The sequence below is a fragment of the Columba livia genome, chromosome 1 (assembly GCF_036013475.1).
Source record: "Columba livia isolate bColLiv1 breed racing homer chromosome 1, bColLiv1.pat.W.v2, whole genome shotgun sequence".
Taxonomy (NCBI): Eukaryota; Metazoa; Chordata; class Aves; order Columbiformes; family Columbidae; genus Columba; species Columba livia.
Genome location: NC_088602.1, coordinates 4,073,163 through 4,098,876, shown reverse-complemented (window position 1 = coordinate 4,098,876; position 25,714 = coordinate 4,073,163). Strand labels below are relative to the sequence as shown.

General features: G+C 43.3%; 1 protein-coding gene across 3 annotated transcripts; it reads left to right on the top strand.

Moving 5' to 3' along the window:
- Positions 1-1,036: 1,036 nt before the first annotated feature.
- On the top strand, positions 1,037-19,065 carry LRRC32 (leucine rich repeat containing 32). 3 transcript variants are annotated; one of them, XM_065074420.1, is made up of 3 exons: positions 1,037-1,598; positions 10,030-10,120; positions 15,355-19,065. In XM_065074420.1, the coding sequence occupies exons 2-3, from the start codon at positions 10,034-10,036 to the stop codon at positions 17,293-17,295; spliced, it is 2,028 nt and encodes a 675-aa protein (XP_064930492.1). In that variant the 5' UTR covers positions 1,037-1,598; positions 10,030-10,033; the 3' UTR covers positions 17,296-19,065. The 3 variants fall into 3 exon arrangements, with proteins under 3 accessions (XP_064930492.1, XP_064930500.1, XP_021140759.2); XM_065074428.1 differs by having other exon boundaries at positions 1,586-1,719; XM_021285084.2 differs by lacking the exon at positions 1,037-1,598 and adding an exon at positions 6,097-6,634.
- The last annotated feature ends 6,649 nt before the right edge of the window (positions 19,066-25,714 follow it).

Below are 25,714 nucleotides of genomic sequence, written 5' to 3'. Positions count from 1 at the left end.
GTGCTTCTCATGCACCTTGGTGAACAGGTGGGAAGTTTGCTGTGGTCCCTGGTGCCTGTTGAAGCTTCCAATGGGGTGGCAAAGATGTTGGATCTTAGCTGGTGAAACCAAGACTCAGTTTTGTCCTAGGACATCCAGTCAGGAACTCGAAAAACCCTATCAGAGGTTTGTACTTCTGCAAACGAACACGTGGAGCCAGGGGACACCTGCCCGAGCACTTCCAAGCAGAAGGTACATGGACAGCGTGCAAGTCTTCCACTGATTTACAAGAGAACATTGCATCTGGAGTAAAAGGAAAAGAAATAAATACCATAGAACCACAGAGCTGCAGAATCATTTTGGTTGGAAAAGACCCTCAAGATCGAGTCCAACTGTTAACCCACTAACTTATGTCTCTAAGAACCTCATTTCTGCATCTGTTCAACCCCTCCAGGGATGGTGACTCCACCATTGACCTGGGCAGCCTGTTCCAATACCCGACAGCCCTTTGTGGAAGAAATTGTTCCCCAGATCCAACCTCAACCTCCCCTGGTGCAACTTGAGGCTGTTTCCTCTGCTCCTGGCGCTTGTTCCTGGGGAGCAGAGCCTGACCCCCCCTGGATCCAAGCTCCTTTCAGGCAGTTCAGAGATCAGAAGGTCTCCAGGTCTCCCCTCAGCTCCTGTTCTCCAGCTAAACACCCCAGGTCCCTCAGCCGCTCTCATCACACTTGTGCTCCAGCCCCTTCCCCAGCTCCGTTCCTTTCTCTGAGCTCTCTGTCCCATTGTCTTTTTTTAGAAAGCGTTTACGTTATTACCCATTCAAGCATTAAATTGAATTTATCCTTTCCCCCAAGGGTGTGTTCAGCCATCCCACTGCTATGCCGCAGAGACATACCTGAGCTTCTGGGACACCAAGCGCAATGTGTTTGCCCTGCTGCAATAATTTCCTCTAGTATACCCTTTCCTACACACCCCATCCTGCACAGGCTTAGAGTTTAGGGTTTGCAGACAGCTCAGTCCCCATGATTTAGTGATTTACCCCAACCCTGGCGAGAGCAGCCCATGAGAACCTGCAGGTCTGTGTAGCTGAACGCACATTCTTACATCTGTGGGACAGGCACAGCAAACTTCAGAGACAAGCACGTGTCCCCGAAGCCTGCGGAGGGGACTTTTTGTGGTATTCGCAGGCTGTTTCATGTGTCAATACGAGAGGAGCGTAATTACCAGCTGAGAAGCTGCAGGAAACAAGCCAAGGTTGAATGAACGAAATGGAAAATAAAGAGAAGCGCAGAGGACACACACATTTTAAAACTATTACAGAGGTATGTATTCACGTGCTCGTGGGAGCCTGGGAATATATAAGAGCTCATGACTGCGAAGGAATGAATTCAAGGACCAGTCTATGGGGAGCATTTTTTTTCCCTGTGACTTCAAACTTCTCTCGGAGCTCGCAGAGTTTTAGTCAGCTGGCATGCAACAGAGGTACGACTTCCCCAAGGAAACTCTTCCTCGACTGGAGCTGGGAAGGCTGCTGGGAGAGCCTGGGAGGCAGAAGGCTGCAAGCAGAGGCAAAACCTCCTCCTCTTCCTCCTCCTCCTCCTCCTCCAGCCACTAAGCAGGTACGTGGAGACGCGTGCGAAAAGCGGGAGCCGGCTGGAAAGTTCAGCTTTCGACTGCGGGAGAGACAGGGGCTCCGGCGGCTTAGAGCTGCAGCCTTTAAAAATAACACAGATGAGGAAGGTACTGTATAAATAAAATATGCTGTGTTTATGAATAGGCTGAGGAACTGGCTAAACACAGTGTGGGGATGGCTCTATCCACACAGCTGTATATTTAATCCATCAGGGACTTGCACTGCAGTGAGTTAGATCCTTTACGTTAAGGAGGCACCGCTTAGTTTGTAACAATACCATTGTCATATGCCTGCTTTGTTATTATTCTCCGTGTTTACAGTAATGGAATATGGGGGAGATTTTTTTTTCTTTCCTTTCTTTGCAGGACTTCAGTCTATTTATGGTGTTACTGCATTATAGCTCTCTGAACCAGGAGTGCTGCAGAGATCAGCATTGTGCGCTGATTAAATGCTGCTCTCTGACACTGAATCCTGATATAGCCTTGGGCAAATCACACAGTCTCTGGGTAAAATGGGCAAAATGCTGGTTTAGCTCACCTGCTCTCCTTACTATCAGTGCTGTCATTGAACTCTCCCTGTTGGAGCACAAGGTGTGAGATGACAGGGTTTATTTTTCTACTCTTAAGATCCCGACAGCTTGAATGTCACCTTGGATGAACAATGACTTACTGACAGTGTTTTGCTGCATCTGGACTGTTATCACAAGGAATCAATGTTTAGACAATAATTGGAAATAGTAAAGTTTTAGAAAATCCTAGTTTATATAAAAGTCAGGTAGAATTTTCTAAAGCCAAGCCCTATTGTATTTTTGATAAGTTACAAACATTTCTCTTAAATACAATGCAAAGCTTTCTTCCCACAGAAGTGTAAATCTGTTTTTTTTACTAAGATGTAATATTTTCAACTTTAAAAGCATCTTATTGCTCTAAAACACTGAAATACTTTAGTTTTCATTAACAAAAATTCACTATCAGTCACCTCTTTCTAAAGCAGATGGTTACAGCTTAGTGACTGTATCAGTGCTTGGCCTTTTACTACTGTAACACAATGATGGATGGATTCGAGAGGGGGCATATCAGTATCATGCAAGTCAAATCTGTCAGAAACAATTTTCCTCATTTCATTTTATCTGTGGTTGGTTCACATAAACTGAATGCCCCTTTTCTCAAACACTGACTCCACCATCAGTAAAAGAAAAAGTGAACTATTAATCAGTTTCTCTCTTCCCTTGCTGCACTTAGTTTGAAGATGGTGAGAAAAGGTTCTGGTTTTGTTCCTGGATTTGAGTTTCTCCAGGAGTTTTGTTCTCCAGGGAGAGCAGTTCACGTTCAAATAATTTAATCTTCAAACACCAGTTTACATCAGTTTTTGTTGACGGAAATGTTTTCATTTTCACATCTCCTGCTGTCCCTTCACTCAGCCCCTCACTCACAAAGTCTCCAGGCTGGTGGGTTTCATGCAATTCTCATTCATTTTCATTTTCTCTTCAGAGAAAGGAGTAGAAAAAACGGTGAATAATGTAGGGGAACTCGCTAAACACTGTGTGTTCAATTAAGTAGAAAGGTTAATTTTTGGTGGGGAAATGCTGTTGCCTGCACACCTGCTAGAGGTGCAAGTGGAAAGGACAGAGAAAGAGAGAAAGAACTAAGGCAGCAGCTTCAAAAGACAGGAGAAAAGCCACATTGGGATTGCAGGAGATGTAGAAGTCCCTATTTTGATCTGTGGACTTCACACATGGGGCAGGAGGCTCCATCTGCCCACGAGAGACCAAGGACAGTTCAGATGACACGAGCAAAACCAAACCAGGGGAAGCAGCTCCTGGAGATGTTGTAGGGTCTCAGGAGCCAGAGCTATTTGTTTTTAATATGGTTAATATTAATATTGTCTCCAGCTCCCTGGTGGGATGAATCACCAGGGAGCTATTCCAGTTGAAAGGGAGCAAAACTTGTTCCACTCCTGCCCTTGCTGTTCAGACCCACTTTCTAAGGCGGGAGCTTGTTTTATTTACTTCTCTGGAGAGTTTGATTCATGCAGCTTGACACAAGACTCAACCCAAAAGCAGTGCCTTAGAAAGCAGCAGAGTTATGGATGGACAGACTCCAAAAGGTCTGGGAGGTTCGAGACACATAATCGTCAAGACATATTCTTGTTTATCTGAAACCCTTGGGAACCTCCAGCAGATTACGGACCGGCTCATGAGAGCCAGCGGCTGGGATTTGCTTTTCGTTCTTGCTCTGGGGCAGGCTGGGAAGAGGGTTTGGAGGACAGGAGAGATCTGACGGGGTGCTCACCAGCTCTAATCCCCACATCACCTTCAGGCAATGTGGGGTGAAATCCAGCTGATGTCGGCAGAAACATGCAGACCACAGGAAAATCAGGAAGGGCTTGATTTCACTGAGTCGCAGGTACAAACCCTTTGGTATTAGTGGGGTGGGACAGCCCTAGATATTTTGTGCAGGTGAGAAAAAGAGCTTGATTCTCCAATCTGCCCAATGGGGATGACCCCTGCTCTGCAGATGTGGTCACCAAGCACATACCATGCTAATGTTTCAACGACACTTTAGGGTGTAAACTGCTGGGTAGCTCAAAGCATAATGATATTGAAAATGGGAAGTTGGCCAAATGCTTCAGGGTCTTTGAAACTATTTGCTGTCAGATCTCCTTTAGGAAAAAGCAAAGATGGTAAGGACAGCATTGATCTTCCCCTGCACGGTTGGTGTTCCTTTAAGTCTGTGGTTTTAATGAAGCAAAGTCCTGAGCAGCAGAATCAGTGCATGCCCTTCCCTCCTGCTCTGGCATTTGTTTCTGTCCAGGTTCTTCTTCACAGTTCAGCTGGCACAGCTGCTTGGCCATTTGATAAAACAGCTTGAGGAACAGAGATGGCTTTTTAAAAAGCACAACCAGCAAAAGCCCTGTTATTCTTCTCCCCTGCAAATCCAAACTTCCCACAGTGCTCTGAACAACCAAGTGCAGGAAAATGTGAAGTTGCAATCACCCAGGGCACTCACTACAATTCCTTACAGGCATGATGTTTGTATTTCATCCAAATCAAACCATCCTCCTTAAAAAAGAAAAAGTATTTTTCTTTTCTTGAAGACCTCCTGTATTTGAGGTTTTCCTTGCAAAAGTGGCTGCGCGTTGCAAGTGTTATTGCACACTGCTGATGAGGTGAACTCTAAACCCAGAACATCCATTTGAACCTCTGGACACCACAGCAGCCCTCAGCTTCAACACGAGTTCCCCAAGGGGATTGGAGATGGAGGGCTTGACTCTGGGGAACGTGCCAAAGGGATGAGGTGAAAAACAGTGCTGCAGCCAGCTCTGAACAAGGGAAGCTCAAAACTCTAGGTGCTTAGGGGAAGGTGATGGAAACTAGTCTGAGGAGAGCCCAGTCAAGGCAAACTCATCCAGGGTTGTGATATTCTCCCTGGCAGACTGTCCTCCTGAGAATTAAACATTAATTTCTCTGTCCATTGCACCTAAATATTCCGTTTCCTTCACGCACATATACTGCTGCCTCTTCATAGCATTTGTGTCTCTCATCTCAGGCTACATTGCAAAGCAAATGACAAGAGCCCAGATCTTTGCATGTTATTTCAAGAGGTTGTAGCGTGGAGGGGGTTGGTCTCTTCTCCCAAGAAACAAGTGATAGAATGAGAGGAAATGGCTTCAAATTGTGTCAGGGGAGGTTTAGATTGGATCTTGGGAACAATTCTTCCCAGGAAGCGTTGTCGGGCGTTGGAACAGGCTGCCCAGGGCAGTGGTGCAGTCACCATCCCTGGAGGGGTTTAAAAGACATGTAGATGAGGTTCTTAGGGACATGGGTTAGTGCTATTGTTAACAGTTGGACTTCATGATCTTGAGGGTCTTTTTCAAACAAAATGATTCAATGGGAAAAGTGCATTGCAACAGTTCAGGCTTGCAAGGTTGGGCAACAGGGAAATCTTTGTAAAGGCAGGTTTTCCAGGAGCAGGTCTCAATTAGCAAAAGGAAGTGAGGAAACCAGCAATTAGACAGCTGCTCCAGCCCTAGAGGGCAGCATGAAATAATAAATAAAAAGCTTAACTCATCTGAAACTGAATTTTGCATGACAAAAGCACCCCTTTTGCAATGGGAAGTTTTTACAAGCAGGTCCGGTAGATTCAGCACTATGTACTCGCTACCAAATATTCAGTAGCTGATCCGGATTTTCAGAATCCTCTGCCTTTATCACTCTCCCTAATTCCTGCCTCATGCCATGAAAACCCTTCAAGCCAGGTGCATTGTAGCTGACACTGAACCCCCATCCTGCCAGCAGATTGATATCACACTCTAAAAACAATATGTATGTATATATATATATATATATATATATGTATATATATATATATATATATATTTCTTCTAGGACAGGTTTCCAGATTCTGGGGTTTATTATTATCAGCTGTGAGATTGAAACCTTTAATCCTCGAGCACTGTTTTCCTGACGATGACAAGAATGATTTAGGTGCAGGGGGTGGGAGGCTGCAACCCTCCAGGAATGTAACTCGCGGATACCAAATCCCAAAGTAAACACGTCGCCTCGCACCGCACACGCAGCTAAACAATGGCATCGGCAATGATAAGTCACTTATTCCCCTGAGCAAACCACGGCCCGATCCTGACAGTTTCGCTGGGAAGAAAAGAAATATCCCCTTGTTTCCTAATGCCTGCCCCGAGCAAAACCTTCAGGATGTCACACAGTAGCTTCCTCCGTCTGGAGCACAGCGGTGATTAGGACCCAGCAAGAGCCCAGAGAGGAGTTCGGAGAAGGACAAGCAACATAATTTAAAGCAGACACTGTCCCAAATAAGGTTATTTCCCTGAAAAAATGCCTTTGTTATGAAGTTACGAGTGAGCCTCTTGGGCGTCCCGAATGGGTGAAGGCGAAGCTGAAGAACAATTTCATCGGTACCAGGACTGAGACAGTTTTAAAAGGGTTGGATATGCTTTTTAAAGACATGATAAGCAGTGTCTGGGAACGCGAGAAACTCTTGAAACCAGGTAAATGTGAAATATTCGCTTTTTTTTAACCCTGAAGGCTCTAACACGGCAGCAAAGCGTCTTGTTTGAGAAGGATCAGACCCTGGGAAGTTTGGCTTGTTCTTTGTGTATTGTCTCATGTTTAAACTCTCTTTGGCACAGGAGAATGTCTCTGCTAATTGTCTAAGCAGTAATAAAAATTGCCTTTGCGGGAAATTTGTAAGGTGCTGCTGTTGTTAGCTATAAGCAACATCTATGACACGGTTTCAGGGTTTATATTTTAATAGACATGGAGGCAGATATTGTTCTGGAGTTGGAACTGGGCAAACTGGGATAAAACCCTGATTCTTTCATGGTTTCAAATGTGTCCTGGAGCAAATCAGTGCTCTTCTCTACTTTTACCCTCCCATCTGCCCAGTGAGTGTGCTGACATGGTTTGGGTACCATGCCTTTTCTAGACGCTGCATTATTTAAGCCATATAAGAAAGTTCCATGGGGGTGTTACTGAAACCACCTCTATTTTTCAGCTGTGGATTGGGCTGGGTAATTTTTAAGTACCGTGATGGAAATCTGTGACACTGAACATGGTTCAGAGCTCGGTCCTGCTCTGTGGTATGCTGGGATTTTTATCACAGCTGCCAGTGGGTCTAAACTGGCACCAAGTATGAATCTGCTTCAACTCTGGGAAAGCCTCAGAGCAATAAAAGCTCCTTTGGGTCATGTCACTGCTACTGGACTGTTCTTGTGAGCTGTGGTTAGAGCCATCAGTACCAGTGCCAGCAGGCAGGATTTAATGGTGATGCTCTCCGGCACCATGGCAATGGAAATCCTGGAAGAGGGTGGTGGGCATCTGAGACATGTTCAGAGAACAGAGGGGAGGGGGATGCAGTGCTGTGTCACCTCAGCTGTTGCTGAGAAGGCTCTAAAGGTTGTCCAGAGAAAAGCCAGGAGGGGAAAACCTCACCTGGACAGCTGAACTGAAAACCACAGGTTGTTCTGTACCATGCGGAGAGGCTTACCCTCCTCTGGATGAAGTCCATAGGGTCTCATATCAGAAGAGACCACCATGTCCTAGAGCTTCAGGGTGTGACAGCCACCTTAGAAGCACCTTGAGGGACAGTATGTTTGCTTACTACAGGTCTGTCTTACGCAGCAAGCCATTAAATCATATTTTTGTGTTCAAATGCATCAATTCCCCAGTTCCTTCACAGGATCATGTCACATCTATTATTTGAGAAACAAAGGGGCCACTTTTTGCACTGGCAGTGTGACAAGAGAGGGTGTCACAGACATCACAGGACACATGCTGCCCATCAGGATGGTGCTGTGTTCTGGGTAGCATCCATGGAGATTTCATCAGCTTAATTAATTGGATTTAAATAGAAACAATTTCCATTCAAGGGCTCGGAGTGAAGCCTTGTAGCCATCAGTATTTTTTTCTCCCAGTTCCAACAAAATAGTGCCCAAATGATTAAACTCATTTTATACTCCCTAGAGGAGGCACCCACTCCTCTAAGCCTGGGGAATGAGGAACAGAATGACAGAGACATTATAGATAGTGGTATCAGTAATTCCTCCTTCCATTGTATGATTTCAATGTATTTTGTAAACAATAATAAAAAGGGTCAAGAATTAACATCCTTGGTCTCATTTTAGAGGAGGAGAACATTCTGATTCTCCTGCTGAGCACCAAAGACAAACCCCAAGCTCTTTCACCTTGGGGTCCCAGATACTCATCCATCACTACTTGTTTCCCAGAACTGAAAGGAATGTGCAATCTGAAAATAGAGCAACTGTGGTCTAAACCTCCCGAGTTTCACTTTTGTCTGGTTGGGAAGTGGAGGGATAGTTCCCATCATGAACCTGTTGATGTTGCTGTTCAACAGTTGCCGTTGCTGCGCGGAACCGTGGCCATCAGCTCCATCCCTCAAACTGTGACTAAGCAGAGGGATCTCCAACAGCTGGGGAGATCCAGCTGTTTCCAGCTTTCTGATGCTCTGTGGGTGGAAGCCATTGAGTAACAGCACGTTGGTGCTGGGTTTTGATGGCATGTGTGCATGGGATTGGCTTGGTTTTGGAGATGCAGGCTTGAGCAGCAGCTAGCTAAGCGCTGCTCTTTGGCTTCCATTTGGGAGTTGGTGTGCGTCTCACCAGCTCTGGATTCGGGCAGGATCAGCTCGGATCTGCCTGAAAGAAGCCATACCAATACAGATAGATTCGGCATGTTTGCAATAGAGATATACCTAAAGAAGTGATGTCTGGAGATCATAACAATGGTGACCACAGCCAGAGACCTCATGAGTGTCCATCTAGAAGCAAAGCATTTGAGGGATGAATGTTTTCCCTTGGCTGCATTTGCATTTTTCTCCCACTGCCCAGTGAAATACCTCCCAATGATGTTTGCTCCTTTTGCAGTTATTTCTATGCTCTTTTCTAGAGTGCTTTCCAAACAGTTTAACTCTGATGAATCCTTCATCTCAAGTAAATTCATTCCATTTATATCTGTCTCTTTGTAAGACATCTGCTTTCAAATGCATTTAAAAGCCTACCCATACCTGGGATGTATAAAATGGAAAGCTAACATTTGGACAAAAAGTTCTCAGTCCATTCTTTAAGCTGCTTACATTAACTCAACAAGTTTGCGTGAGTGTGTAAAACTTCTTTGATGCTCTGGAATGAGCGAAATGGAAAAAGCTGTGGATGGATACTGAAACTATTCCCAATGCCTGTTGCTTCTGAGTGGCAGCTGTTCACTTCAGTCAGGACTTGGCGCCCCAAAATTCCTGCCCAGTTGAAAACACCTGAGCTGCCTCTATGGGCAGAGTGAGGTGGCTCTGGAAAGTCAGTTGATCTTTGGTGGTTGTTTTTCTCAGTGATGCCAGACACACTGCCCAGCATCTGGACTTCATTGTGTGGTCTGGGTATGTATCAACTAGGTAGCAAATGAAATCATACCAGGGCAATCCCATGAAATTCTTTGGATCTCCCTTTCAAGTCCTCAGGTTGTGCCGGGGGAGGTGTAGATTGGTTGTTGGGGAAAAATTTATTCCTGGAAAGGGCTGTCGGGCATTGGACCAGGCTGCCCAGGACAGCGGTGGAGTCACCATCCCTGGAGGGGTTGAACAGACGTGGAGATGAGGTTCTTAGGGACATTGTTTAGTGTCAGCGTTGGGTTCACGGTGATCTTGAGGGGCTCTTCCAATCAAAATGATTCTACAATTCTGTATAAATCTCTCTTTTTCCCACCAGATGCAAAGGTAATAGGTGGGTTGTATGTGCTGTAGCTTCAGGGATGGGTTAATTTATTGCACTGCGTGTGTGCTTTTCTGTGTTAGATGATGATCTGGTGCCAGCTTTTGGATAGGTTGACCACCATGTCACATTTGCAACCTAACAATAATCACTTTTTCCTGCAGAACCATGAAACTGTACATCATCTTCTTCCTGGGAGTGGTGAATAGAGGGACCTCTAACGATCAGCCCACAGAGGGGATGTCCTGTGAAATGGTAAGGTTGTCTCCCTGCTCGGGTCCCTTGAGATCCTGGTTGAGGTTGGACCCCCCTTTGTTACAGGCAAGGGAAAGGGAACCCCCACAAGACCAGGCTCTCTGTGACAGTAGAGATGTGTTTGCTGGGTTAGTGGATGCTCAGTGGGATGTTGTCATGTTATGTCCTTGCTGGAGTGACAGCACATAAAAGTGAGGCAGGGAAAGAAGGGTCATTATCTCCACTTTTTCCTAAGAGTGAGCTGGTTAAAAGAAATTTGACCTGATTTTCCCAAAAACTGCACAGGGATTCTGTGGCTGAGACAGAGAAAGAACTTAGACCTAACATCAACTCTTTCATATCAGGCCTGAGTTTGTGCTTTAAATAAAAGTGTCATCTGTGAAATACATCCATACCAGCCCTTTTGTAATAACGGGGAGAATGACCTTCTCTGCCCTGACACAGGATTGCTGCCAGGGAAGTTGTACCTGACTTCTGCTGGAAGTAAAAGAAGTAACAGAGCCTCTTGTTCCAGTATAAAATTTGCTCCTTGAATTTTTGCAAGCACCTGGTACAATATCATGAATGTTATTCGCAGCTGAACTTGCTCCTTTCCCTATCCAAGTGCTGCTGACTGTAACAGAACATTTAAAAATACTTATCTTTTTTTTTTATTTTATTTTTTTTTTAATGTTGAAGCTGTTCAACACAAATCCTCAAGAATTTCCAAAATAGGGAAAAAAAATAATTTGCTAGCTGTACACATATCCCTTATGGGACTCATTCCATTCCTGCCTACCCTGCCATATTGCTGCACTTCCTGAATTCCAGAGAAATTAAGACCTAGTATATATAAAAAGATCTTGGGAAGGTGACTGGGTAGCTCAGTTCATTGGCCGGAGAGGGAAGACTGATGAAGCCACTGCAAACTTGACGTTTTGGGTCCCATGTATCATAATCACATAAAGGCTGGGTGAGACACACAATGATCCAAGCAGATTTGCCCCATCCCACTTCTTGATGGGTCACAGATTAAGATGATTGCTGAGAAATAAATACATGTCTTTTTTCCACCACTCCACTCTAAATTGCTTTAATCAAGCCAGAAGCCAAGACTCTACGCAACAAGGCTGGAATAAATTCAGCCCCAACAGAAAACACACTGCAGTCAGGGGCTGAGATGCTCATCTGGTATAAATTAACAGCTCAGCATCATTAATGTTGATGTTGATAATTTTCCTTTGCTGGGCGTTTGGTCCAATGGAAGGGGGAGGATGTAAATCCAAACACAGTTTAAAGAAAGTGGGAGCTACTGGAGTAGCTGATGGGTCCACTGAGAGTCCTGCTTACTTCATGTGATTATTTTTCATCACAACCTAGCTGTTTTACACTGTACTTTCCCTGTGGTGACACCTTCAAAATAGCAAAGGCTCAGAAATGGAAACTTTCATCCCAGATCTTGTGGGAGAGGCACGAGTCAGAAGCCTGTGCCCGTTTCTGACTCCTGTCATTGAATCAAAGTCTTGTAAAAAAGGTTTTTGGAAGTGAAGAGTCCCTATGAGAACACCTGAAATGGGAATGAGCTGCACTGATTAGGCAAGTTACTGCACAACTTCCTCTCTGTGAGACAAGAAGGCACAGCTTAAATGCCAAGAGATTCTTCTTAACTCATGTTGCCTTCCAAGGAGAGGGGCTTCAACTAGTGTATGTTTTAACCTCCCAGAGAAATATGTTTCCAGCTCATGTTAACTGGCAAAGGACGAGCTTTCAAGCAATTCATGGAATGGCAGAGGTTTTAGCAAATTATACCTTATCTTGAACTGAAGTGGTGTAAGAAAATGTTCACAACCAGTTATAAGTCAGGTGAATATGTGATATCTGGGCAAATTGCTCAAGTGTGGTTGTGTAGCTGAGTCTGCGCCTGTGCAGCTCTTCCAGATAATGTTAGAATTGTAGAATCATGGAATCATAGAATCACAGAAGAGTTTGGGTTGTAAGGGATCTTCAGAGCTCATGTAGTCTAAATGGTCATCTGATCCAAATCTAGACAATTGCTAGGGACACCTTGCAAGTGCAAGTCCAGGACAAGTGGTTCCAGCCCAAATTCTTTGGTTCAAAAGCTCATGTGTTCATACCGGAGAACATGAGTGGAAGCTTGGATCTAGCTGCTTTGTTTGTAAGGCTCTTACTAAGGTGGGTGACAACTTCCAGCCAGTGCTGAGCAGTGAGGAACTGGAGTTAGAATCCAAATGATGCTCAACTTTTGAGCTGTTGAGACACTTTTTTGCAGCCCCTGGATAAGAGAGACATGGACCTGTTGGAGAGGGGCCAGAGCAGGACCCAAAAATGATCCGAAGCTGGAAAAACCCTGCTGGGAGGACAGACTGAGAGCGTTGGGGGTGTTCAGCCTGGAGAAGAGAAGGCTCTAGGGAGACCTTAAGTGTGGCCTTTCCTTAGTTAAAAGGGGCTGATAAGAAAGATGGGGACAGACTTTTGAGCAGGGCCTGTTATGAAAGGACAAGGGTGATGGTTTTAAACTAAAAGAGAGGAGATTCAGGCTAGACATGAGGAAGAAATTTTTTCCACTGAGGGTAGGGAGAGTCTGGCCCAAGTTTTCCAGAGAGGTGGTGGATGAACCATCCCTGGAGACATGCCAGGCCAGGCTGGACGGGGCTCTGAGCAACCTGAGCTGGTGAAGATGTCCCTGCTCATGGCGGGGGTGGCACTGGATGAGCTTTGAATGCCCCTTCCAACCCAAACTCCTCTATGATTCTATGAATGGGACCAGACACTGAAGGGACCAAGTGCTCCCCACCCTGCAGTGCTTCTTGCCAATGGACTGGTGGCAGCACCAGCAGAGATGATGAAATCAGAACATGAGACTGACTGGCAAAAAAACTCTTTTCCAGTCTCAGGCTGCCAACCCATTGGGAGGGAGGGCTGGAGGGTGGGAGGAGGGGAGATACACGCAAAGAGATGCTGTTTGCTCCATCCCACTGGGTCGTGCTTCATCTTTTCTTTCTAGTGCTGATGAGAATGAAATTCATGCAGTTTGAGGCTCAGGGGATAAAAGATGGTGTGGAACAGAGTAGATAAGAAATTCAGTGAGGATCAAAATAGTCAGTGAAAAGGAACGAAAGTTTGATAAAAAAAAAAAAAAAAAAACAAACCTGGGAGGTGAAATGTTATAGGAAGAAATGGCAGACAGTGGGAGGTATAGATTTTATCAGTTCCTTTTATCACTGGGAGGGTTCAGTGGATGCAGATTAAAGGCCAAATCCTGCAAGACACATGGTGAACTGAGAATGACCTTTCAATTTCATTGAAAAACAGCCAACTGGCATCATTGGGAGATGGACCAGGACTTTGCTAGGATGCTGGGTGCCTGGAGGGAGTGGAAGGTGCTCAAAACTTGCTGAGATCTGGCTCAAAGTGTGGGAAGAAACCTGGCATCTCCCTTAGGCTGCAGAGCAACTGCTGCTTTTTCACTCTGGATTTTTGCAGCATTCTGGTTTCTCCCTCTTCCACAAATGAAGCAAGAAGAGACTTACTGCTCTGTTATTTGGACCTCAGAGCTAAGCCCAGCTCTGTGCCCATTTTAGCTCAAAATGAGTAAGTCTACAGCAGCTTTTCAGGAAAGAAATAATGCCAGGGAGAAGCCAGAAAATTCCCTTCTCTTTATTCTAATCTGTGTAGACAGGAGAGATTTGAGTAAGTTGGAGGATGACAAGGAAAGGGTTGAGGTTTTAATGAGCCATTTACTTGGGATCTTTGGGAAAGATGTATCATGGGAAGGACTGTGGAACAGCCTGTGCATATCTAGAGTTTGGATGAGCTCTTGCACTTCTCTGGCACATTTTTGTGTGGTCTCCAAAACTCATATGATGCAAAAGAGATTCACAAAACGCTGACTATTGCCCCACTTCTCCTAAACAGACCTGTCACTTCATTCACCTAAAAGTTCATATGAAACAGATGGATTTTAATATCTTTTTGCTTTTAGTGTTTCTTTAATGTCCGAAAAGCTTTGCGTCATGGAATCTGGATTATGCTTCTTCACAGAAGTTAAGATTCGACAGATATTTTTCTTTCTTTTTTTTCTGATCTTTCTACAAACAGTACATGACCCAGTCACCCAAATACATTCATAACAAGAGTTTTTCTCCTGTAAATTAAATGCTGCCTAAGCCTTTTGCATTCCACTTCCTCCCGCTGCTGGATGTTGCCCTTAATAACAAAATACAGCTTGACATTTATGGAAGGATGATCATGTTCATGTTTCCAATGTTCCTTATGAACACACAATCCAAATTTTGCTCTAGACACAAATTCAGTGCTCGTTGCAATGGAACAGACATGCATCTAGCAGATTAATTTGACACTTGAGTTGTTTCTCTACGTTGCTGCTGAGAACTGGAATGAAAAGGCATGATCCTCACTGGACATCGTGGGTTTTTTCCTCTCAAAAGCTGGGTCTACATAATTTTTCTTTTCCATGTTGTGTCACGGGTGTCTTGTGTGGGTGGTTTCATAAGGCACGCTCCCCATACAAGAAGAAGGGAACTGTTCCCTTAAGAAAGGGATAAATACAGATGGTAAAAGTCAGAGGAGTTCGGATGTTTGCATAAGAAGTATTTCAGTAGTTAAGGACCCGTTTTTTTAAAGAGGTATTGCTTAACTAAGCCGTGGCTAAATAGACATGATCAAATATCCAAGGGTGTGACCAAGGAGAGGGATGGTTTTTGTGCCATAAGATCCTTAAATGTTACTCCACCTCCCCATTTTGGGACCTATACTACCAGCAAACTGGAGCTCTTCTATGAACTACTTACTATTGCAAGTAGAGTTTGCAGAATCAAATACAGTGATAAAGCAGAAAAAATTAAATACCAGAACAAAAGTGAGGAAATGGTGCTTGACTGCCATGGAAGGAGGGGAAAACTCCTTCATTTAGGACTATTAAATGAGCTCAGGAGAAAGGTACAAAAAGCCAAACTTTTAGTAGGTATGAAATTCAGATAAATCTCTCTGTACTGTAAGTTAGAAATGTCTTTGAAATGAAATGAGTGCTGTTAGCTGCAAAGAAGCATTAGAATTGTTGTTCTTGCTATCTGAAGACTCAGAGAAAACAGTGTGATCAGTGTTTCAAGAGCAGGATCTGCTCAGATACTGAATGTTATTTTCTTTATATTTCACGCAACACTGTTTTTCATTTGCCCCATGACAACCCCTTTTTTCTCTTGTTTTTTTGGCAGGTGAACTCACAGGCATTTTGCCACAACAAAGACCTCCACCAAATCCCTAGTGAGCTCCATCCGAACGTAAACAAAATAGATCTGTCTGGAAATCTGATTCAAAGCATCCCTGAAACGCCGTTATCATTTTACACTTCCCTCCAATGCCTGGATTTAAGCTCTAACCAGATAAGCTTCATCACGTCTGGAGTCTTTGCACATATGACGAGTTTGCTTGAAATAAATTTAGCCAACAATCACTTATATGAACTTGCTCAGAATGAGACAGAGGGGATTGGGCGTTTACCCAAGGTGGAAATACTGGACTTGTCCCACAACAGTCTGTACAATGGGATGGCTGAGTATTTCATTAAACAAGCCCCGGCACTGCAGTATCTTTCCTTGGCAGAAAACAGTATTATAATGATATCACAGAAGATGTTTCAGGGATGTCCCAGTCTTGTGGAGATAGATCTTCAGAGTAATATAATCATGGAAATAGAAGAAGGTACTTTTGAGACTCTAGTGAACCTTTCCAAACTCAATCTCTCCATGAATTCAATTACTTGCATCTCCGATTTCAACCTCAAACAGCTGGAGATACTTGACCTCAGCAGGAATAGCATTGAGACCTTCCACACCACAAAGTCAGATGATGAATACAACTTAAGATTTTTGGATCTGAGTGAAAACAAACTGCTTCACTTCCCAGTCTTCCCCCAGGTAAATAAACTGGTAACTCTGAATTTATCAAAGAATTTAATCCAGCTCACTGCTGAATCCCCTCATAATAAAATAGACTATATGGAAAATGAATGGCTAGATGCTTCCTTTCAACTTCCTGATCAGAAGCAAAGTAGAAACAAAAGTTCTCTTTATTTATCCCATCTTGTATATTTAGACTTAAGTTATAATGAAATCAAATCCATTCCGAATGAGTTCTTTGAATCAATGTTGTCTCTTCACATCCTTAATCTCAGTAGAAACTGTCTTCAGGCATTTGCAATAACTTATGACAGTGCATTGATCTCCCTGACTGTCCTTGACTTGAGCTACAATGCTTTGCAGAACCTTCTCCTAGATGTTGGCACGTTGTCAAATTTGAAGGAGCTCTATGTTCAAAACAACCATCTTCAGACCCTGCAATTTGACATCTTCTCAAGTCTTCCTAGCCTCAGACTGCTTAATCTACAGAGCAATAATATCAGCCTTTGCAGCATGTACTCAGGATTAGCTAAGCAAAGACTTGCTGGAGAGGAAAGTGGTTGTGTATCATTTGTTGATTCTCCTGCTCTGCGGTACTTGTACCTAGCAGAGAACATGCTGAACATCCTACCATCATACACTTTCTACAAGACTCCCCTGATTGTCTTGGATCTCTCCATGAACCCTGGACTGAAAATAGAAGTTAAAGCATTATCAGGACTGGAGAAGTCTCTGGAATATTTGTTTTTACATGGCAATAGCCTGATAGATTTAAATATTGACTTGCCTTGTTTTAGTCACCTTAAACATTTAAACCTCTCTGAAAATCAGCTTAACTGGCTGCCTAAGTGGGGTAGTGACTCTCCACTGGAAGTTCTGGACCTACGGAACAATAGGTTTAGTACGTTACAGAACAGCAATATTTTAGCATTAGAAAATTCCCTTAAAAACTTGTATCTCACTGGGAACCCACTCAACTGCTGTGGAAACATCTGGCTCTCATCAATGATCCAGAATAACAATGTCCAGATCCCCAACGTGGAGCACTTAACGTGCCAGTACACTCAGAACTTTGGGTACCAGGAAGAAATGCACATCGGGAACATTAGACCTGAAGACTGTGAAAAAGAGGATCTAAAGAAAATCAACTTCCTTATTATATTAACATTTGTGTTGGTTTTATCTGTGATCATCATTGGCGTGGGTTCGTTTTTTTATTTCCGCAGGCAGAACTTTAGCCATCAGTTTAAAGCATAGGAACACAAAATGCCTTGAAAGCGGAAGAAATCAGGTGCTACACTGCCGGTGTGTAGAAATGAAGGGTAAAATTCTCATCTTTGATTTTTTAAACTGTGGATTTTAAGACAGTTTCAAAACCACACCACTATAGTGCTCTGGGTCGCAGGGACAGAAAGGAGAATTTGCCATGTTTTGCACTTGCTTCATTCAGAAGCAGACCTGCTTAAAAAGTTTATACAGTGGTAATTTAAACTAGACCAAAAGAAAAAGCCATCTAAGGTCCTGAGACTTTCACTAAGCTGACAAAACATGGCATTCCATTATGTCACCTTCACAGAAAGACTATACAAATTGAGCGTTGTAACTGAAATCACCTTTTTATGACAACCATTGGTGACATCAGCTGAGTAGGAAAGTCCTTCTCAAAGTAATTTACCTCCATGAGATACTTTTCTTTGGTCTAAGCTTTGCTTTTTTCCTAACTGGTTAGAAATAACAGACCCTAACCCTTCTTAAACCGAAATGATACAAACAGATGGCAGGGCAGGCCAAAAATACAGTCTTGCTACTCTTGACATTGGTTGCAAATCTTCCATGAGTTCCAAAGCAATAAGAATTTAGCTGAAAAAGGAAATCATAGTTTGTGTCTGTTGTGGTCCTGGTTGTCATTTAGAAAACCCACAAATGACCATGGGACACAAAGGCTTTGGTGGTAGGAACCTTTTTAAATACCTCCTTTTGCTTGTAGTGTGTTGCTCCAGCCACTGGCGTGAGACACAAGAGATAGATAAGGTTAACTAGTCTTGGCACTTAATACTCACAAAGGATGGAAGAGAAATCTCAGGCATGAAACAGCTGCATTATACATTACCACTTCTGCTCAGAAGGTCGTAGGTCCGCAGTTCAACTCAAAGAGGAGATTTTTTTCCCTTGCGTGCAATACATATTTAAACTGGACTTAATGTGAAGAAATTCATCGCTGGGGTGAACACTTTTTGAAAGAAGAAGAACCTCGGAGAATGAATTTCAACCAGCTAACATTGGACTGAAATGTTTATATTTCTAAGGAAAACTGTTGGAGAACTCACTGCAGACAGTTGTATTTCAATGCAAAAGAGTAATATATCAGTTTTTAAAGGTCATGGGAGGTTAGACAGCAAAAAGGTGTTTTAAAGATACTGGTGTGAAACAATACACAGAGAACGTAGTCCTGGGCCATTATTCAGATCAGATATCCACTGTCTCTCACTAAAAAGATATTATGGTCTAGAGGACTGGCTGCAAGAAAAGTTATGTAGATTCTCGTTCTATGATGGGTTTAACATGGCCAGCCTGTTGTGTTGCTAAAAGCTGACACTGACATGTTATGTCCCATATTCTGACAGCAGATTCACCCTTTTGAAGTGAAAAAAAAGCTCATCAACAGTGGCAGCCTGGCCTACTAATGGGGTTCAATGGCTTGGAAAGGAGCTGTATCAGGTTTTCTGTTAATGCCAGAAACTGTACATTAAGGCACATAAGAGAAATCGAGATCAAACAAAAACCTGTCCAGGTAAACAACTCAGAGTCAAATTGCTGCTCTATTTCTGTTTCTTCCAGCTAGTGAATGTCAAAATCAGCACACTACAAAAAGATGTATAATTCTATTTTTTAAAGCAGTTATGTAAGAAACTGGCTGGTAGTCTTCATTGTGGAATTTTGTACAATAAAAACACCTTCGAATTTTGTAAAAAGCACAGGGTTGTGAATACATTAAAGCACCAGCTTGGAATGCTCCACAGATGAAAAGCTATGTCCTCCTATTTTTCTATGGCATTCAGACTCCAACTTAGACCTTCACCTTCTGGTCCTGAAGCAGGGACAGCTGCTCCATATCTTAGAGTACCACCAATGGAGAACAAGGAGATCTACTGAAGATGCAGGCAAGCATTTATAGAATCATAGAAGTGTTTGGGTTGCAAGGCACTTTCCAAGCTCACCCAATCCCACCCGTGCCATGAGCAGGGGCATCTACAAACAGATCAGGCTGCTCAGAACACCATCCAGCCTGGCCTGGGATGTCTCCAGGGATGGTTCATCCACCACCTCTCTGGCCAACCTGGGCCAGGTCTCACCACTCTCACGGGCAACAATTTCCTCCTCGTGTCTTTGCACGAACAGACAGCAGCAATAGAGCCTGATCTAATGTCTACAAAACCAACACCACCCATCAGCTCAACTTCTTATGCTTGTAGGAGAAAGTTTGCACAAGCAGCAATGCCAGGGATTAGCTGGAAGCCCAATACTGGAGTCAGTGAGCTTTTTCTTTGGTGTGAAAGCCCAGACACTGGTTAATTTAGCCACACACTGAGTTAATACCTTCTGTGTTGAGCGTGGCAAGATTATATCTCCGAGAGACAGTATTAGGTTGGCTGCCATGCCTGGAATTAGTTAATAACCTGATGACAGAGCCAAACCCATTTAATTAACGGTTTTAACACGGCTTTTGTCTGGCTCTACCAAAAGGAAGTTATTGTTATTACTAAACATCTGGGACTAATTAGACTTCCATTGAATTCCCTGGGAGCAGAAACAGCTTTCTCAAGGAATAAGCCTCAGGAGTAAAGTGTGGCATGGCTCATTTGGATTTCTCTGTTAGCAGCGTAAGCAACTGAAAAGTGACATGAACCCATTATGGTCAGTTTATTCTGGATGAGGTGAGGAGCATGAGGGAAAGAAAATATAAATAAAAGAGCAAAGAGAGGGAAAACAGAGAAATGGGAGCTCTCTATGATATTATTCCTCAAAACAGAGGAATGCAGATGACAGCCCCAAATCTTGTCTTCCTTGTTTGCTTCTGTGCATGCAAGAATCCCAAATGCCAAAGTACCTATTCCTGCATCAAACGTAGCCACTAATTGCACATTACACATCTTTCTGCCAGTTAGCTCAATTGTCCTAATAGGCTGGCACAATACAGGCTGTTTTGACTGATTTTGCAACCTAAATTTGCACCTTCATTCACTGCTCTTTCAAAAATTCTCTGCAACAACCTCTGTTGATGCAAACAGAGTTCATGCTGATAAACTAGGGAATATCCTTCTGGGATTCTGGTACATTTAGTAGAGCATGTGGGATGTATGCAGCCAATGCAAACATTTTCTGTAAATGGTTGCATACAACGAGCAGCTTTCCCTCTGCAGCTGTTTGCATGGTGCAAGAAAACAGATCCCCTTCAAATATCTCCTACTACAGTTTGCTGTGGTTTGCTCTCCAAAAAACAATCCTCTGCAGTGGGAGGAGGTAGATGTAAGTACTGGAAGCTCTAGGAACACTCCAAGAGAGAGTCCCTAAAAGTTCAGCAAGTCGTCACTCACGTTGGCCAACCACAGAAAGTCAAGCCCCAGTTTCCATAGGCGTTGATATTTCCTGCAAAGCCAAGACAAAATAAGACCTTAGCAGAGTATCTGAGCCTCTGGCTACAGACCTTTCTGCAGGGACCCTGCTCGGTCCTGAACTAGCCATGGTGGATCACTATAAAACCCAGTAAAAGTCCCCTAATATTTTGAGAGCCCTGACCATTTGCTTTCCTGTTCTTATCTATTATCCATGCCATTCAGTACCTTCTTATTTGCCTGGAGGGGAAACAAACCAAAATTGCAACCTGAATCTCCACAAGAGAGAAAAAACATGTCTTACCTTGCATGGCAAGGTATCCTCTGGCCATATCTGTTATTTTGCATAAACAATTGCCTATTCTCTTTGTGTACACATGTGCAAAGGCACAGACGCATGCAGGCTAGTATAAGAAACACACCACTTCAGGATTAGCTTTGCTTAATCTAAATTAGAACCGCCTGTATTAAATGATCTTTTTTAATAACAACCAGCCCATGGTGCTGGTGCCTGTGGATTCCTATTTCATGCCTTTCCATGTGAAGCAGTTTGATCAAGACTGTCAAAAGCAACGGATGATTTATTTCAGATGCCTGAATTTGCAGCATGTATCTCACCAATCCTGATTTTCCAGAAAACTGGGTCAATCTCCTCTCAAAACCAAGGCTCTCTAGTATGTCTTATGCAAGCCCCAGGAAAAACTGAAATTTTCCAGATGTATATTTAATTATTTCACTTACTGCTTTCTAATGGTAGTTGCCTGCTCTGTTGGAGCTCTGCTGAGCATCTGAAGAGCTGAAATACAGCAAAGCTACCCACCAACACCTCCTTTGCCCTGTATTCTGCTCTCAGAAGGACCAAGTTAAATATCTCCTTACTCACAGAGCAATCGTTCACCTGCTGCTGTGGTTTAATTTTAGTGAAAAAAGAAACATTATCTATAAAAAAAGAACAAAAAGTCAGTCTTGCATCTGCAGCTTTCTGACAAATACTGCAACTATCCAGCCAGAGCAGATTTTAGTCTGGATTGGTGATAGATTTTGCCAAGAAACACGAGGAAAGGGGGGTGAGAGGACTTGAGAGACATCAGAGAGCTCAGGATGAGTGATGGCAAAGGAGAAAACAAAGTGTTGGTGTGATTGTCTCCTAGAAGTGGAGAGCTGAAAATACTCCAGAGGAACAGGCAGTAACGGGTATCTACCTACCTCTCCCCCAGCCCAAGAGGTTGGAGGAGACCTATGAAGCTTCAGCCCATCTTTTGTGGTGGAAAAGTGAGATGAGAGCCTAGGAGACAAATAATAGAGGAGCAGAAATGAGGGATGATAGGAGAAGTGAAAAGCAGGAGGGAAATGGAGTAGAGAAGGGGGTTTTAATACAATTCATCTCTTTGTGGTGGGCAACCAACAAGTGTAACTGGAGGTTGAAGAGCATCCAAGAGAGAAGGGTGGGAGAAGCTTTGCAAAGAGGCAATCAGAGCAGAGCAGGGGGAGACACGGGTACCTTGGGTGGGCAACACACTACCTGCCTGCAAATACGTGATGCATGTAAACAGGAGGAGATCGGCTCACAAGGAGTGTCAAACAAAAGTATATAGTAACCAGGGAAACAGGGTGAAACTAAAAGATGAGAGAAAGACTGAAGAGGGCCCGTTGGACTGTGGAATATTATTTCACAAGCAAAGACATTTGGAGGCTGATGCAACATCACACTAAACAAAATTTTGGCAGATACAAGGGAACACTGCAACACTGGGAAAGTCACTTTTCTCCCAAGCTATTGATTGTGGCTGTTCTGATGCGTTGCAGAGCCAAGTCAGCTCCACAGATTTCCTCCTCCTGTCCATTTCCAGCAGTCATTGCATCAAAGACACACATTTTCCAGTTCATAAGAAATATTCCTTATGAAGAAATATCCTGGAAGGTGCCAACAGGAGAGATTAGTCTCTACTGTTCCTGACTTTCCCATAACATGGAAGTGAAGAGGGGAGTCCAGGGTTCCTGAGATAAGATCAGAAGAGGAGAGAAACACATTTTCAGGCACCAAAGAGAAGAAGTTTTGGGGCGGGCAACTGGGCAGGGAGTGTGGGGTGGGGAAAAACAAAGAGGAATAAGCAGAGCTGAACCAAGAATATAGTAGACAAATGGGAAAGGAATGGTCAGGATGAAATCAGAAGCAGAAATAGAGGAGACAGTGGTACAGAGCAGAAATAAAGAAAATAAGGCTACACACAGCTTGAAGCTACATTTCTGTACTCAAGCTGATGTGACAGAAACTTTACCGTGTTTGTGGTTGACACCAAATGGAGCGATGGTTGGTATGTTGGGAGCAAAGCTGCTATTCAGAGGGACCTTCCACATCAGAGCAATGGCCTGACAGAAACTTCATGACGTTCAGCAAAGATCTGCACCTTGAACAGAACAAGCTTGTCCAACACTCCGGCCTAGGGACAAAACAACTGGAAAGTAGCTTTGCAGAAGAGGACCTGAGGGTCTGGGTGGACAATAAATTGTTCACAGAACAACATCATGCCCTAGTGACAACGAAATCCAGCTGCATACTGATCTGTACTCGCAAATCCTTAGTTAGAAAGTCAAGAGACACTGTTACTCCCCTCTGTTTGGCGCATCTAACACCACATCTGGTTACTGTGTCCAGCTGTGAGCCTCCCAGTGCAAGAAAGAGACAAACTGAAGCGAGTCCAGCAGAGGCCACCAAGATGGTTGCAGGGCTGGAGCATATGAGAAAAAGATGGAAGGAACTAGGCTCATTCAGCCTGGAGAAGAGAAAGACTTGGTGGAAAATCTTTTATCAATACTGGAAGGGCTGTTAAAAAGAAGAGAGCATCAGCTTCTCCCAGGAGTATTTGGTTAAATGACAAGATACAACCTCTGCAAATGGACAAATTCAGATATAAGGAAAAAAATCTTCATAATGAGAGAGGTCCAACTCTGGAAAATCCTTGGAGATTTTCAAAAGTTGTCAGAGCAAGGCCCTGAGCAAACACTTCTGACATGGAAGTTGGCCCTGCATTAAACAGGGAACTGGACTGGAGGTCTCCAGAGGCCCATTCCTACCCAAATTGTTCTCCAGATCTTTGCAAAACAAGAATAATGGGTCATGCACTAAAGTGAGAAACAGAGCAGCAGGAAAAGTTGTGGGCAACAGAGTCTTTAGTGGTGTCTACTCCCTGAACTGAAGCTGTGGAAGGGATCTGGCAGTAGAAGCGTCTGGAGAGATGGTAAAACTGGCTCATGATGTCGGATATGGGCAGAGTTAGTAGAGTTAGTCAGATCATGGAAGTCTGAGTTCACCCTTTTTTCTTTTCATTTTTACAGCTCAAAACTTAAATTAATGTTTTCAAAATTTTCCAAGAAAATTCTGAAAAAAAAGTGAATTTGGGAAATGTTCACTTTGTAAGGCCAGAGCTTCAGTTTGAATTCAGTTATTCTTAGTGCAGCAAGCACATTCTCATACAATTAATAAAAATCATTGCAACATCCAGTTCACTTCAGATGAGGAAATGTTTCAGTCACCTAATGGTAAATAACATTCCCCCCAATTATCACTAAACCAAACCAAAATAAAATAAAAATGAAATGTTAGGCTGTTGAAACTCTATCAATCTTTTCATGTTTTAGCACATCAAATAGTAATTGGACACAGGAAGAATAGAAAATAGAATAATGACAGTGACCTTTTGAAATTCCACAAGAGACCTATGAGGTAAGATCTAATTTCAAATTTATTTTTTTTTTAAACCTTCCTTCCATTATGAGTACTTATATAGTATTTTGGGGGGGGGGGGGGGTAATATTTACAAGTTTTATGACTCCACTGCCTTTCACTTTAAAATATTGTAACAAAAAATTCTGGCAAGAGTTACAGATTGAAAAGTTTCAAAACCCCAGCTTCATTAATTGTTGCTTACTCTTGGAAAAAGCTGTTTGTAACAGACCCTAGCGTATGTTTATTGCCTTACGTATATGATTCAAGGCTGTATGTTTCCTCTAATGTGTCCCTCGTGTTTTACCACAGACATCAGGCAAGTTACTGCATTGATGAAATGGACCCACCAGCCCTAAATTGAGTTCCTTTCCTGTTTGGGAAGAGTGATACCCAGTGAGGTGAAGGGCCAGAAAATAATTTGGGTTCTTTAATCACCACTCTAGGTATTTAAGCCCAAAATCTAAATCTTTACAGTCTTTGTTCAGCTGCTGATTCTTCCATCTGGTGCCTAAAGTCTGTAGAGGACTATGTTTGGTGTTGCAATTCCCCATGCATTTAACAATCTGCTCCTTTGCATATTCAAAAGTGTTGCAGACAGCACAAAACCCTTCATTCCTGTATCAGCACCAACAGGACTCTCATGTTGACCATCCCACTGCCAAGTCTCCTGAGCAGGCAGCTATTGCTGAAGCATTGCTGTGAGACAAAACTCTGTTCAAAGTGTAGCCAGAAATAGAGTGGCCATGATAATTCCATGTCTAGACTCCAGTTCAATTTTCTTTTCTACCTATATGGGTATTTTCTGCTCTTCAAGAAATGTCCTCCTTGGCAGTCCAAGTGGAGTGTTATGTGAACCAAATCAATTTATCCTCAATTTTGTCTCAATTTGTACAATTTTGTGCCCTTTAAGGAGCACTTCAGTAATCACTGAAGGAGGGAACTGGGCCCTCAACACAAGGAATTGGTCACTGGGACTTCAAAAGGCAGAGGGGAAGAGCCTGAGTGGGACACTTGGGAAGTACCATGCTCCCATATTAATTGGTATATTGATTAAAGAAAACCTTCCTGCAGAAGAGATAACTGAGCCACTGTGTGCCATACTGTACATGGTGCTCTAAACACTATGCTATAGGAGAAAAGAAAGAAAAGCCACAGCATCTTCCAGTTGCTCTGTTTCAAGAGGATGGTCTAGGGATGTGAACCACTGACAGACAGTGCTGCCTCCCTCTATAGCCCAGATTAAGGCATTTAATTCACAGGAGGAGGTTAAAATGCAGATGTTCTCATGAAGGATTATGAAATCTGGGTCCCCTGACAGAGATCTAAATTCCCCAGG